This window comes from Lycorma delicatula, chromosome 6 (assembly GCF_047948215.1).
Source record: "Lycorma delicatula isolate Av1 chromosome 6, ASM4794821v1, whole genome shotgun sequence".
In the NCBI taxonomy this organism is placed as follows: Eukaryota; Metazoa; Arthropoda; class Insecta; order Hemiptera; family Fulgoridae; genus Lycorma; species Lycorma delicatula.
In genome coordinates this window covers 78,144,153-78,159,108 of record NC_134460.1, presented here as the reverse complement: position 1 = coordinate 78,159,108, position 14,956 = coordinate 78,144,153, and the positions used below count along the sequence as shown (strand labels likewise).

Below are 14,956 nucleotides of genomic sequence, written 5' to 3'. Positions count from 1 at the left end.
TACTGATGATTATTTGAAGGTAAACGAAATTAAATACATATTTGGAACCGCGTTATTGTGTTTACTTTTAGTTTTTGTAATATAACTATCTTAATTGTAGTACGCTTAGTTTTACCGGTTATCTATGGTACTCGTTTCAAAATTTAGTGCCTCCATTTGTTTTGCAACTTGTGACCTTAACATTACATTCATAAGATTTAAAACTTTATATAAATTTTGTTTGTAAAATTCATATCGACGCCCCACCCGCATTACAGCGACAAAAATGAATCTGAAATTGTATAGATCTTATAAACGATTAGGGTACATCAAACGGAGAATATCGTTCAAATGAAATTAGTGAAAGGCTTAAAAATGATGTGACGTCTCTTATAACCAATCCCTTATGGGTTTTCTGGATCGAAAATTTTAAGGAACGAGATCCAGCCGAATTTTGTTGAAATCAGTTAAGCTGCTCGGAAGTTGTCAACAGATACATAAATACAAATCAGCGAAATGATTTAATGGCTTTTGCAGAGAAATTCAATTAAATCTTTACTAAAAGCAGCCTATGGTATTAATTATTTCATGAAGTTGTATTTATTAATTTTTATGTTAACTTAAGATGAAATGATTAAATCCGCTTAACATTAAAACAAAAAACATAAATTGATATTTGAGCTTAGTGGTTTTACTTTTCTAGTTTCTTTTTCTTATTTATAAGTCTATAAGGATTTTATTTATATATTTTTGTATCTATTTTTTCCGACCTTATCCTGAGCTTAAGTAGAGGATTTTGGCAGTTTTATGGCCGGATGCTCTTCCTGTTTCTGACTTACTACAGCAGTAGTGCCGACAACAAAGTTTATACTTGAAATAAGAAAGTAAATCTTCCCACTTTCACTGAGTGGGCACACTCTTTCAGAGTGTGCCCACTCTGAAAAATAACCAATTGTCCTTCCTTTTACACAAAGGAGACGATTCCGCCTCCTTTATGACGGTTTTAATTATGCCTTCCTCCAGTTGGCAATTACATTCATTCGTGTTCTGTTGATTGGAAAAGGGTTATGGTGCTTAAGGGTGATGGTTGGCATCACAATTACATCAACTTTGCTTGCTAACATACTCTGTATCAGTCACAGCTTATTAAAGATTAATCTGCTGCTGTTTAAGTTTATAAATTATTTAATTTGTTTTTTATCATTATTATTACTTTGATTTTGTTAGCGTTTTTAATTTTATTTTAATCATTTGCGACACGCAGTCTAGGGTTTTGCAAGTTATCTATGTATGTGTGTGAGTTAGTTCACGTCTGTTTAGGGCCCTCAATATTTGAACTGATTTTAATAAGGTTGAAAACCTTTAAAAGGTATGGAGAATAACGGCACGCTTGATACTACCTCTCTTAAACTTGATACACAGAGTAGAATAATCTACGATAACGTTACGGACCTCTGGTTATGGTAGATTATCCATCGGAATAAAAATCTATCTTCAGAATATTTTTAAGTCGATAGATTTACACAGATTATTAAAAATATCGACTGACGTGCTCTAGTCTTGGTACTGTAGGCATTATTTATTTTAATATTTTTGTATTTTTCAGTTTTTACAGAACTTACAGTACAACACTTTAGTTTCTCCTTAACTTACTGAAAAAAGTTGCTCAGTTTTTGCAATTTAAACATTCTGCACTGAATGTAAGAATAAGTATGTTTTTATGTATTTGAACAGGTGGCTATCTGGCATCTGGTATCTTTGTGGTCTTTAATTTAAAATGAAAATAGCGGGGCGCTTGACCTAGTTATTAAAGAACGTCTGCAACCACCCTTGAAGCCTGATATTAAGAATTTTTGTTCTTTTTCCAAGATTAAAATAGTGCAATATCTCGTTGTGAAAATTCAGTCGGATTATTATTTTTAATAAGAAAACATTTGTCATAGAAGCTTTTTAAAAATAATCACTGAGAAGTGGAATAAACAAAATATGTGTGTATAAATTCCATGAAAAATCCATTAGAACCGAGTTAAAATTAGTTTGTGTAGAGTATAAATTAGTAAAGAAAATATTTTTGATAAAAATAGCTTAGTATTTTTGTTTTGTGTATCTTCAGTCACGTAAATCTCCTGTCACTGTCACAGGAGGACGGTTACCTTTAAAATGAATAACTGTGGTCCGTATGATATGATAACGAAGGCGCAACTTTTTTAATTAGTAGATACAGCCTTTGAAGTTATGCTCAATCTATTTTGTGAGATAAAGCAGTATTTTTATTGGGAAAATATATTTTGCCTGTTTCAAAAAATTTCAGTGTTACAAAAATATTTATTATTGTTAAAAACTTACTTGATATGAATACTAATCTTTGTGTTACAAAGATTAGGCATTTTTACAGTCGCCACTAATTCCCCAGTTTTCACATAGCTACTAAGCTTTTAAATCTGGAATATCCTTAAGGAATCTTTGATTAAGTTATCAGAATTTATCTTAGGATTAAAACACCTAAGGAATTACATTCATAAAGGGGAAAGCTCCTTTTGAACTAAAAAATTGGCAGGGATATTTTTAAATAGTAAAATACTGTAATAAGTATTTTTTTTTTTGTTTGTAACGTATCGTAACCGATTTCTCAAATCCAACGTGTTTTGTTTCGGTCGAGATACAACACTAAATTTTGTCTTAAATGTAATGCAATAAATATCAGTCAATCTCATTCCGATATCTAATGGAGCCTTCTTGATAGGAGGACGGTAGTTAGTCGCGTCCCTTGAACATTTCGTACAGCCAGGACTAGCGTTTTTTAGTAACCAACTACTAGAATGTTAGTAAAATCGGTACCGAGCAGCCGTTGGAGTTAAAGTATACTCGGTTTGGCTAGGCATTAGATTTTTGCACAGGAACCTCTTGTACCACTTGGACACGCATTCTCAAAATAATATTTACGTTTAAAGGGAATTAGAATTGTAAAAATTAGAGATAGTTTTAAATCATTTGCGGTAGAAGCTTATAATTTTGCATTGATGATAACTCCAACATTTTATGAAAACTCGTCTCGAGTTTTTTTCTTTAACTCATCTCTAAAAATATGAAATTGGATGATCAATTCGTACTTAACGAAATTTAACGTATCGTTGTGGCAGTTGCTAAAATTTGCTATTGAAAATAACGAAAACATACGTAGAAAAAACTGTGTGTTTCTATTTAACTACTTAAATGCATGAAACTATTTTACTAATAGCATGTAAGGTCGATTCCCTAATTACCGTGGATATTTTACACACTTTATTTAAAAATATATTTAATTCTGTCGCTATTCCAAGTGGATATGCTATTTTGTGTAATCGAAAGTATATATGTAAGAATTACATATGCACGCCTATATAAATTGACTTATCTAATCGACATTTTTATTACACAGAATTATCGAGAATGTGAACCGAATTTGATGAAAATGCTCTCGTTTAGTGAATTTTATTTGGTACCTCTAACATGTTTTTCTAGTTGCGATTTGAGTAGAATATTTTTACTTTTCGGTGAAACCTAGCGTCCGAACAAGTTGAAATGTTATTGTATCCTCCTGGTTTTGATAGAGGGGGGGGGGGATACCGATCTTATTTACCTGATCTACTTTGCTCGTATGTATTTTATATGTTATAAGCTTTTACCTATTATTTTGCATGTTGCCAGTTGTATGAATAAAATTGTTTATTACCCTGCAAACAATCAATTTATCCAAAATCATTTCTATTTCTGAACTTATTTTAACCCTAACTTACAGGAACATTAATTTTTAACACATATTTTCTTTATTTACTGAAGATATCTTTATAACCCTTACGATTTTACGATGCATTTTTTTATATTTAACATATTACACACAATTACGGTAAGTGTTTACTAATTATTAACTTACAATGTTTTCCTTTCCATTCAGATTTTATTATTATAGCGTTCTTTATTAATTAATATCCTTTAATTTTCTTTCCGATTTACAAAATGTATCGATATTGTTACTGTTTGTTATATCTCGATCTATTACATGCGTCGGCACGATAAACTGGTAATTTTTATACGTGTAGCATCAATTTTTTATAACAAATGATCCGTGAAAAGAATATAAAATACGAGTGCTTATGTTTGGTGGAGTGGGATAACAAAATTCACTCTAAAATAGTTTTGAATGAATATCTTTATATATATATATATTTCTTCTGTCCGTGTGTATGTGACTGAACTCTTCCTAAACGGCTGGACTGATTTTAATGAAATTTTTTGTGTGTGATTGATTCGAGAATGATTTAGATTAACAATTTGATCCGATTGAAAATATTTTTTTAATTTATTTTTTGTTGATCTTAGGATGGTTAAAGTTCACAGTTGGATCCGGTAGACAGCGCTGCGATCGCATTTTAGAAATTTTTTTAATTTTTGGCATATCAGTCAGACCCGGTAGTTGGTGCTGCGATCGGATTCTAGGAATTTTTTTTATTTTCTTGCTTTTTTTCATATCAGTTACTTGTGTCGTAGCTTAGTGTTGTTATTGCATTAAAATTCTTATGTACTAGAATTGCGCGCTAATTGAGAATATTATATTATTATTTATTGAAATAACGTTTTAAAGTATAATTAAAAATATACATTGTGCAAATTTGTAAGGTGCAGTATTGAAGTGAGTATTTTACATGATTTTTCATGAATTTTAATGATGTATCCACGTGCATTCAATAACAATCAACTTAACAACCTACAAATTTAAATTGTCAGTTCTCATTTGATTCTATGCAATTTATGACGTATTGAACCGCTCTTTGAAAATAAAAATGTTAGTTGTAAAATAAATCATTACATCTATAAAATTATAGATGTAAAAAAAATTAAAATTACTTATAATAATTATAGTTTAAAGTATATTTAAAAAATTGAAGTTATAATTTTTGTAACTGATTAATTTTATAAAAAAATTTCTAAAATCGTTTTTATTTTACAATTATCTAAAATTTGGTAAAATAGATGTTAAAATAAAGAATGAGAAGATAAATAAAGAATGAGAAAAATGATAAAAATTTCTACTAAAATTTTAACTACTTAATTTTTTTATTAATTGATTAATTAAGCTATCACATAGTTATGAAACTTCAAAATTATTTAATAAATAAAAGAATGGTAAATACTTTAGGCCGATTATATACAGTCCATCCAAAGCAACGCGAATGCCTTGTTTTGCGTTTGTTGTTGGTTAACGTTCCTGGACCAACATCCTTTGAATATTTACGAACTTTCAATGGTATTTTGTACGACACGTACTTCGATGCGTGTCGCGAATTGCATTTACTGGAAGATGATAACCACTGGGATCTCACACTTGTAGATGCAGTACTGAGTTCCTCTCCTCATCAGATTCGTCAATTATTCGCTATATTATTGACGACATGTTTTCCGTCTGAAGCTTCTGCTCTCGGGATAAATATAAAGATTCGATGCGTGAGGACATTCTACATCGCATTTGGATTGCTGATCAAGATCCCAATATCGATTTTTTGCCGGAAATATATAACGAGGCGTTAATAAAGATTGAAGATATTTGTATTCTCATTTCGAATATGCCACTCATTCATTTTGGCATGCCATCGCCTAACCGTCCAGCAGTAAAAATCATTAACAGCGATGTTCAACGCTAACAGCAGTTCAATACGACCTCTTTGGCTACTTTTGTTGCTAATAATGAGCAACTGCTCACTGCTAACAAAATAATATATATGATCAAATTAATTTGTCAATTGCAGCACAACAAGGTTGATTCTTTTTGTTGGACGCATCAGGTGGCACTGGTAAAACATTCTTCATCTCACTGATACTTGCGCGCATTCAATCACAAAATCATATTGCGTTGGCAATTGCTTCATCAGGCATTGCAGCGACCTTGCTTGATGGTGGGCGAACTGCACATTCAGCACTCATGTTGCCATTGAACATTCACACAAATCCAGACGCAATGTGTAACATAAAGAAGCATTCAGACACGGCTGAAGTTTTGAGAAAATGCAAAATTATTGTCTGGGATAAATGCACTATGGCTCACAAGCATTCACTTGAAGCTCTCGATAAAACGCTGAAAGATCTCAATAATAATACCAGACTTTTCGGTGGTGCTCTACTGCTGCTGTCCGGTTATTTCAAACAGACATTGCCGGTCATTCCACGTACTACATATGCGGACGAAATTAACGCATGTTTAAAAGAATCATAGCTATGGCGAAGTGTCAGTAAATTATACCTTACCATAAATATGTGTGTTCAACCTCAAAATGATCCATTGGCATTGGCATTCTCCGAAAAATTGCTCAACATTAGCAACGGAAAAATTCAATTGCATGAAAATACACAATGCATCAGACTCCCAGACAATTTTTGCAACATGGTGGCTACCAAAGATACTTTGATTGAAAGTATATTTCCATATTTACAAGCTAATTACACTAATCATGCGTGGCCACGTGAGCCAGTTATTTTGGCCGCAAATAATATAGATGTCAACGAAATTAATTTTAAAATACAACAGTCATTGCCTGGCAATGAAATATCATTCAAATCGATCGACACTGTTGTCAATACTGAGGAAGTTGTCAACTATCCTGTTGAATTCTTGAATTCAGTGGATTTACCTGGAGTACCACCACATAACTTGGGATTGAATATTAGTTCACCAATCATTTTGCTTCGAAATTTGAATGCACCAAAGCTATGTAATGGCACGCGATTGGTCATAAAAAAAACACGGGCAATCTTCTTGAAGCTACCATTTTAAGCGGTAAGTTTCAAGGTGAAGTTGTTTTACCACGGATTCCAATGATCCCTTTAGACTCGCCCATTCCATTCAAACGTTTGCAATTTCCAATTCTCTTGGCATTCGCAGTGACTATAAATAAGTCACAAGGCCATACAATGTCAATTTGTGGGTTGAATCTAGAAAATCCGTGCTTTTCGTCTGGACAATTATATGTTGCGTGTTCAACGATTGGTCTCAAGTTTTTGTTCGTTTATACCCCTCAGAGATTAACTAAAAATATTGTCAACAAATCACATTAAGATAAAAAACAAAAACAAATTTTATTCCTGTTAATATTAAGATTAAAAATATATTTAAAGATTTATTTTTTGTACATTAAAAAAATATACCTCTCATAAAAATGATTTGATTGTTTTCTTTCTTGCTATTATTTAAAACAGTTTTAAGTTTGTACTCGAAACATTTAAGTTTATAGTATACAGATACACTCACACACAATTGATAGGTCGAGTTGTGATAACTATACGCGTGGTGGCGTCAGGTAATTAAATTTTTTTTTTACATATTTTTTCATCAAAACGGTACAAACAATTTATAGTTAATTTGAAAATTTTTTTTAATTTTTGGATTTACAACGTTTGAACAGGACAACGTCTGTCGGGTCCGCTAGTTTATTTTATGTTTCATAAAATTATTCATCGTTACTCCAAAAATTGATTTCGGTGTTCGTTTTTTGAAGCTCAGAAAATGATCTATGTTACTTCAAAGTTTTTGTAGAATTTTTTTGTATAGATCTCATAATCTACCCACCGGGTTGGTCTAATGGTGAATGCGTCTTCCCAAATCAGCTGATTTAGAAGTCTAGAGTTCCAGCGTTCAAGTCATAGTAAAGGCAGTTATTTTATAGTGATTTGAACACTACGATATCGATATCGTTGATATCGATATTCTTTGGTGGTTGGGTTTCAATTAATCACACATCTCAGGAATGGTGGAACTGAGACTGTACAAGACTACACTTCATTTACACTCATACATATCATCCTCATTCATTCTCTGAAGTAATACCTAAACGTTAATTCCCGTAGGGTAAACAGGAAAAAGAAAAGATCTCATAATCTATACAACTAATGAGTAAGCTTGGTTATGGTATGTCTAATCGCGTATAAAAGGAAAAATCAGAATCAGTCAATCGCTTATCCGTTAATGAAAATAAATATATGATTCTGTTGAATAACACCGCTTCTATATTTTTACGAAGTATACAATCTTGCCCTCTTATTAAAAGATGTACCAAACCGAAAATTACGGATCACTGGTGAGTCCCGTTTTCTCTTTATAGTCGCTATTACAGGCTAGAGATTGGTTCAAAATGAATATAGCATAATTAAAAGAACGTCGTCTTGTAGCCCGATCATTTATTATTAATTGGTTAAAAATATTCTTAACACAATACTTCATTTCTACTTTTTTTTGCTTCTTATTTAATGTCGTGTTTTTCTTTCCTTTATTCCTTCTGTCTGACTGTTGGTCTGGTAAGAACCTTCACAACCGGATTTTCTATCTTGTATCCTGGCAGAACTCTTCCTCAAATGCTTTTGGGATATTCCTCACTCTCTATCCTTTGTCCTTTTTCACTTTCGACACATCTCTTCATTTCAATTTTTTTTTTTTTTTTTTTTTTGTCTTCAGTCATTTGACTGGTTTGATTCAGCTCTCCAAGATTCCCTATCTAGTGCTAGTCGTTTCATTTCAGTATACCCTCTACATCCTACATCCCTAACAATTTGTTTTACATGTTCCAAACGTGGCCTGCCTACACAATTTTTTCCTTCTACCTGTCCTTCCAATATTAAAGCGACTATTCCAGGATGCCTTAGTATGTGGCCTATAAGTCTGTCTCTTCTTTTAACTATATTTTTCCAAATGCTTCTTTCTTCATCTATTTGCCGCAATACCTCTTCATTTGTCACTTTATCCACCCATCTGATTTTTAACAGTCTCCTATAGCACCACATTTCAAAAGCTTCTAATCTTCTTCTCAGATATTCCGATCGTCCAAGTTTCACTTCCATATAAAGCGACACTCCAAACATACACTTTCAAAAATCTTTTCCTGACATTTAAATTAATTTTTGATGTAAACAAATTATATTTCGTACTGAAGGCTCGTTTAGCTTGTGCTATTCGGCATTTTATATCGCTCCTGCTTCGTCCATCTTTAGTAATTCTACTTCCCAAATAACAAAATTCTTCTACCTCCATAATCTTTTCTCCTCCTATTTTCACATTTAGTGGTCCATCTTTGTTATTTCTACTACATTTCATTACTTTTGTTTTGTTATTGTTTATTTTCATGCGATAGTTCTTGCGTAGGACTTCATCCATGCCGTTCATTGTTTCTTCTAAATCCTTTTTACTCTCGGCTAGAATTACTATATCATCAGCAAATCGTAGCATCTTTATCTTTTCACCTTGTACTGTTATTCCGAGTCTAAATTGTTCTTTAACATCATTAACTGCTAGTTCCATGTAAAGATTAAAAAGTAACGGAGACAGGGAACACCCTTGTCGGACTCCCTTTCTTATTACGGCTTCTTTCTTATGTTCTTCAATTGTTACTGTTGCTGTTTGGTTCCTGTACATGTTAGCAATTGTTCTTCTATCTCTGTATTTGAACCCTAATTTTTTTTAAATGCTGAACATTTTATTCCAGTCTACGTTATCGAATGCCTTTTCTAGGTCTATAAACGCTAAGTATGTTGGTTTGTTTTTCTTTAATCTTCCTTCTACTATTAATCTGAGGCCTAAAATTGCTTCCCTTGTCCCTATACTTTTCCTGAAACCAAATTGGTCTTCTCCTAACACTTCCTCCACTCTCCTCTCAATTCTTCTGTATAGAATTCTAGTTAATAGTTTAAATTAACTAGTTTTAATTAACTCATTTTTTACAATTTTTTTATTCAAATTTCCTTTTCTACCTTTTATTTTATCTGTTCTTTCTTTGTATTTTCGATACAAGGATACAAAAAGTATTTTTGATGATCAGAGGAGAATCCGTCTACCTGGTGGATTCTTGTATATCATGATGAGATTACGGTGAGAAATGATAAAAGTAATTGATGATGATTATAAAAATAATTTTAATTACATATTTACGTACGTATTAATGAATTGTATTGTGAAAATTCGGAAATTTTTTTATTTATTTCTTAATTGGTATTTAAAAATTTATCCGCAGAGTAATATTGTTTCTTAAAAGAAAAATTTTTAATTGTATTTTAAATAAATCGGTGGGATGATTTTTTAAAATAATTTTGAAGAATTGGCAGTGGAAGCATAAGGTTCGAAGCAATGTAAGCCGAAGTATTGAGTCGATAGGTGGATTCTGGACAACAGACAACAGTTCTGTTGTCTGTTGTTGGTAGAAGTAGACATTAATATTGAATAAGTGAGTATTCTTTTTTGAATATTCTTTTTAGAATGACTGGACGTTTATTGATAGTAACTCATAGATAATTTAACATTCTTAATTTTCTAAATATCGGTGTATGTGATCTTTACTTTGGACAATGTTTCTGTATTTCAAAAACTCGTTCTGACTTTTTGAAAAATCCTAAGAGATGATGTTATACTTCAGACTGAAATATATGTAAGCATAATAAATATTTAATAATGATGACAAGCTTAGAATTTTATTAAGGCACTTCAAAACAAAAGAGTACGGTTTGATTTCTAAGCCTGTTCAGGTGTTCAAACACCTGAACAGGCCTGTTCAAACACACATCATACAAAATTCTCTTACATACTAAGAAATTAACTGGTCTATCCATTCTAGATAACAATATTTTATCCCCACCCTTATTGTAATAGATCCCCTCCCTACTCATCTTACCTTTAGACAATTATCTCTTTATATATCTTGATTGCAATTTCCTGTGTATTGAAACCTTTACAATGCACATATTTTTCTCAAAAATTACAAACGTTAAACATTATTTTCCTTAAAACTAAATTTTTAATATAAATATGATTTTTTAAATTAAATTAACTTATATGTTGCTTAATACGGCTATATCCGTTCTGTTGTTGGCAGCGTTTGTATTTTTCTTGATGTGTATCTTTTCTAGAGTGGTCCTTTTATATGTACTTTGTTCTTTGTCTAATATTTTGGTGCTGTTGAAATCGAACGAGTGTTCATGCTCTATCATACGTTTTATAAGCGCTGTCACTTCCTTTTTTCTATATTTATGGGCTTCTATTATTTTTTTAAGGTATTGAGATGTTTGTCCAATGTACAACATGTTACAATCTTTACACGGAATCTTAACACATTGGCTTGATTTTTTTTATTGATATTTTATAACACATTGGCTTGATATTTTTAATTTAGAAAACATACTATTCAGACTGTTGTAATTTTGATGGGCTATTGCGAAATCCTTTTGTAGCAGTTTTTTAATCTTTTCTGACAGATCTACGACATATGGTAATGCAACATAGTTCTCATTCTTATTATTTTTATTAGGATGATTGGCTGATATATTATTATAGTATCTATGAATTGTATTTTTAAATATTTTATTTATGATATTTTCCGATTAATTATTATTTATTAATAAATAGATCATTTGCTTTTTTTTATATATTCTGGTCTATCTTCGGGGTTTGTAAATTTTATTACTCTGCAAGATTCATAACTACTGATTTTTTATGTGATATTGACTGTGTTGATAGGAAATTTAGGTATATGCGTGAAGATGTTGGTTTTATATACCAATTTGTAAATATTTTCTTTTCGAAATGAGTTATTTCTAAATCCAAAATTTACGCTATTGTTAGTTTCAACTTCCTTTGTAAATTTTATATGTTCATTAAATAGTTTAATATTAAATCAATATCCTGTTCATGTGCACATACTAGAATGTCATCAACGTATCTTTTATACAATAAGACCTTAATATTTAATCTTTTTATTTTCTAAATATTGCACAGTTAGGTTTGCTAAACAGGCTGAGATTGGTGACCCCATCGCTAAACCAAGGCATTGCTCATATATGAGCATTATGTATGCAAATATTTATACATTCTAAAATTTTTATTTTTTTTTATTTTAGTTTTTTTTTTTAATTTCACTCCATTTGCTTTCTATCGCTTCAGTTACAAAATTCTTTAGAGTACTGGTGTATAATGAAATTAATCCAACGAAATTAATTTGTGGTGTGTGGGTGTTATTTTCTTATTAATAAATGAGTGGAATTCCTATGAATCTTTAATGTTGTATTTATTTATTATTATTTTTGTAATATTTTAACCAAACATTTGGATAGCTTGTACGTCGGACTTTTTATGCAGTTTACTATAGGTTTTATAGGATAATATTTTTTATGAAATTTTATTAGTTTCTCGGCGGTATCGCGTTATTGATACTTATTAGTTTCGCTTCTTCTTTTGTTATGTATCCATGTGCAAACAACTTATTGACTATTTTATTATCTTCTAGTTGTAATTTATTGGTCGGATCCCTTTTTATTTCTCTGTATGTGGTTTTCTTATTTAACATAGTCTCCATTTTTGTTGAATAATCTTTATTGTCCATAATAACTGTTTTATTACTTTTATCATCATTAAGTATTATGATTTTATCGCTATTACGCTGTATGTAGTTTTTGTTTTTGATGCGTTATAACGATATTTTTTATTATTTTTTCCGCTTCCGCATTTACTATGTTATTGTATATTCTCATTTTGATTGCAGTGTGTCCCATATAAAACGCAACCCAACCTTATATTGGTAGGTATTGAAATAATAAAAAGGCATGTGTAAATGTAAATGTAATTTTTATTATTACCATCCATTACCTTACATTTAGAGTAAATGTTGGAAGTGGCCGCCATCTTCTTGAATACAAGCTTCAATCCTTTTTACAGCGTTTCTTGCAACTTTTTTCAAAGTTTGTGGCTGGATATTTAATACAGCTTGTTCAATATTGACTTTCAATTGTTAGAGTGTTCGTGGTTTGTTGCTGTAGGCTTTTTCTTTGAGGTAACCTCATAGAAAGAAATCCGCCGCAATCAAATCTGGAGATCTTGGTGGCCACAAGCCTCGACCGATAACACGATTACCAAAGAATTCCTCAACGAAATCAGACGTTGAACCTGCATAGTGCGATGTCGCACCCTCATGTTGTCCGTCAGCAGTGTCTGTTTTCCTCTTCCAAGTAATAAAAAGTAATAAAAAGAAGGGGTGCCCCAAAACAGAGCCTTGGGGCACTCCAGACATGGCCAAGAAGGATTCCTCAGACATCTCTCCACCAAGACGCACCGAAAAACGCCTGTTATGAAGATAAGAGGACAGCCAATCATTAAGACAATCGCTGAAACCGAAGTCCCTGGTCTTTGACCACAACAAGTGATGTGGCATCTTGTCAAAAGCTTTGGTAAAATCAAAATATATCACATCTACTTGACCCCTACGCTCAATTGCATTAACTGAATCCTGCAAAAAGGCGGTCAAATTAGAAGCTGGTGAGCGACCTTTAATAAATCCATGTTGAAATGACGATAACATCGGGAGAACATGTTCATAAATATGTCCAAATAGAATCCTCTTGAAGATTTTGGAAAAGGTTCCCGAGGATAGAAATAGGGCTGAAATTATCCAGAGAAGCAACACCAGGCTTAGGTACAGGAATAATAACTGCGTGCTTCCATAGGGAAGGAATAGAAGAAGATGATAAGCTACAATTAAACAGGGATAGGAGAACAACCAGGATAGGAGAAACAACCAGGATAGGAGAAACAACCTCATTTAAACCTTTGATAACGAACGCAGGAATCTAAGCCGACCGCCGATCTAGCGTTAAGATTGTTTATAGCACTGGATACGTCAGAAGATGAAACCAACGGAATGTCAAGAATCTGATGGTTGTTGATACAGGCGTTACCAGATGTAGTTTGCGTAGGAAAGTCTTAGTATACTGATTGAAAATATTCACTAAAATGCTGACAACTCAAGCGAGGATCAGAGATAGTCCGCCCATCGACAATGGGGGCTGGAGTCCTCAAGAGTTAGACTTCTGTCGAGAAATATATTTCCAAAGATTCCCCGGATTAGAACAAAGGTTAGATTCACACTTTTGAGCCCAAACCACTCTGGCATCCGCTGTTGCGTACTTAACTTCTCTACGCTGCCGAGAAAGTAAGAAATAATCATCTGACAGACCAGAAGATTTAAACCTGCGATGAGCTGCCTTCTTCCTCTTGAGAAGATTAACAATCTTCTCAATCTTCTTGGTTTCTATTGAACCAAGGTGAAAATCTGGTTGACTTAGGACGACAGGCAGGAACATGTTTATCAATCGCTGCAGTAATTATTTTCTGTAAACCCAGAACCGATTCTTCCAAATCGGGAATATTACACCAATCAGCAAACTTCACATCATCATACAACGCACGATAGTCGCCACGATCAAAAACCAGGCCCGTTTCCGCCACATCAGCGGTTGCCACTTCAAGGAACCCAATTTCAAATGGAGGATGGAACCTACCTGGGTAAACAAGAGCCTCAGCATCCCTAGTGAAAATTTTGCATTTAGTCAAAATTAAATCCAAACCGTTATTGTAGAAGGAAGGATTCGTTGTTCCGTGTGTAAAAATGTCCAAGTTCATCATGTCAACAAAATCAAAAATCAATCGTGCATTACATTTAGCATAAAACGCAATATTCGCAGGAAGACTTCTAGTAGACCAGCTCATTCTAGATACATTAAAATCGCCTATAATACAAATATCAAAACATAAAATATCTACGTGCTTATACAGAAAATCAAAATATTGGTCGAGGAAATTTGAAGCTAAAAACGGAGCAACATGCAAAACACAAACCAACAACAATTTATGCACGAGTATTTTTCATGCCCGGTCGAATTAGCTCAATCCACACAGCTTCAGGAAATGTCTCGAGGTCCTTCCTCGAGACATTTTTATTATTATTATTCATAATAATAATAATAATATATATATATATTTAAAAACACGTTCAGACTGACTGATTCATCAACGCCCAGTAAAAACTTCTGAAGATAAATTGATGAAAATTTGTACACACGTTCTCTTACGGTGTAAGTGTAAACTGAGAAAGGATTTTTTGAAATTCCGAGTTTAAAGGATTAAAATGGAGTAACAATT

At 32.4% G+C, this 14,956-nt stretch overlaps 2 protein-coding genes across 5 annotated transcripts in view; one reads left to right on the top strand and one right to left on the bottom strand.

Moving 5' to 3' along the window:
• The window catches only part of LOC142325955 (synaptotagmin 1-like), a 208,764-nt gene that overhangs the window by 154,783 nt on the left and 39,025 nt on the right, over window positions 1–14,956 (bottom strand). The window lies entirely within an intron of this gene.
• On the top strand, window positions 6,395–11,859 carry LOC142326892 (uncharacterized). The gene is made up of 2 exons (XM_075369624.1): window positions 6,395–6,722; window positions 11,762–11,859. The coding sequence occupies exons 1-2, from the start codon at window positions 6,395–6,397 to the stop codon at window positions 11,857–11,859; spliced, it is 426 nt and encodes a 141-aa protein (XP_075225739.1).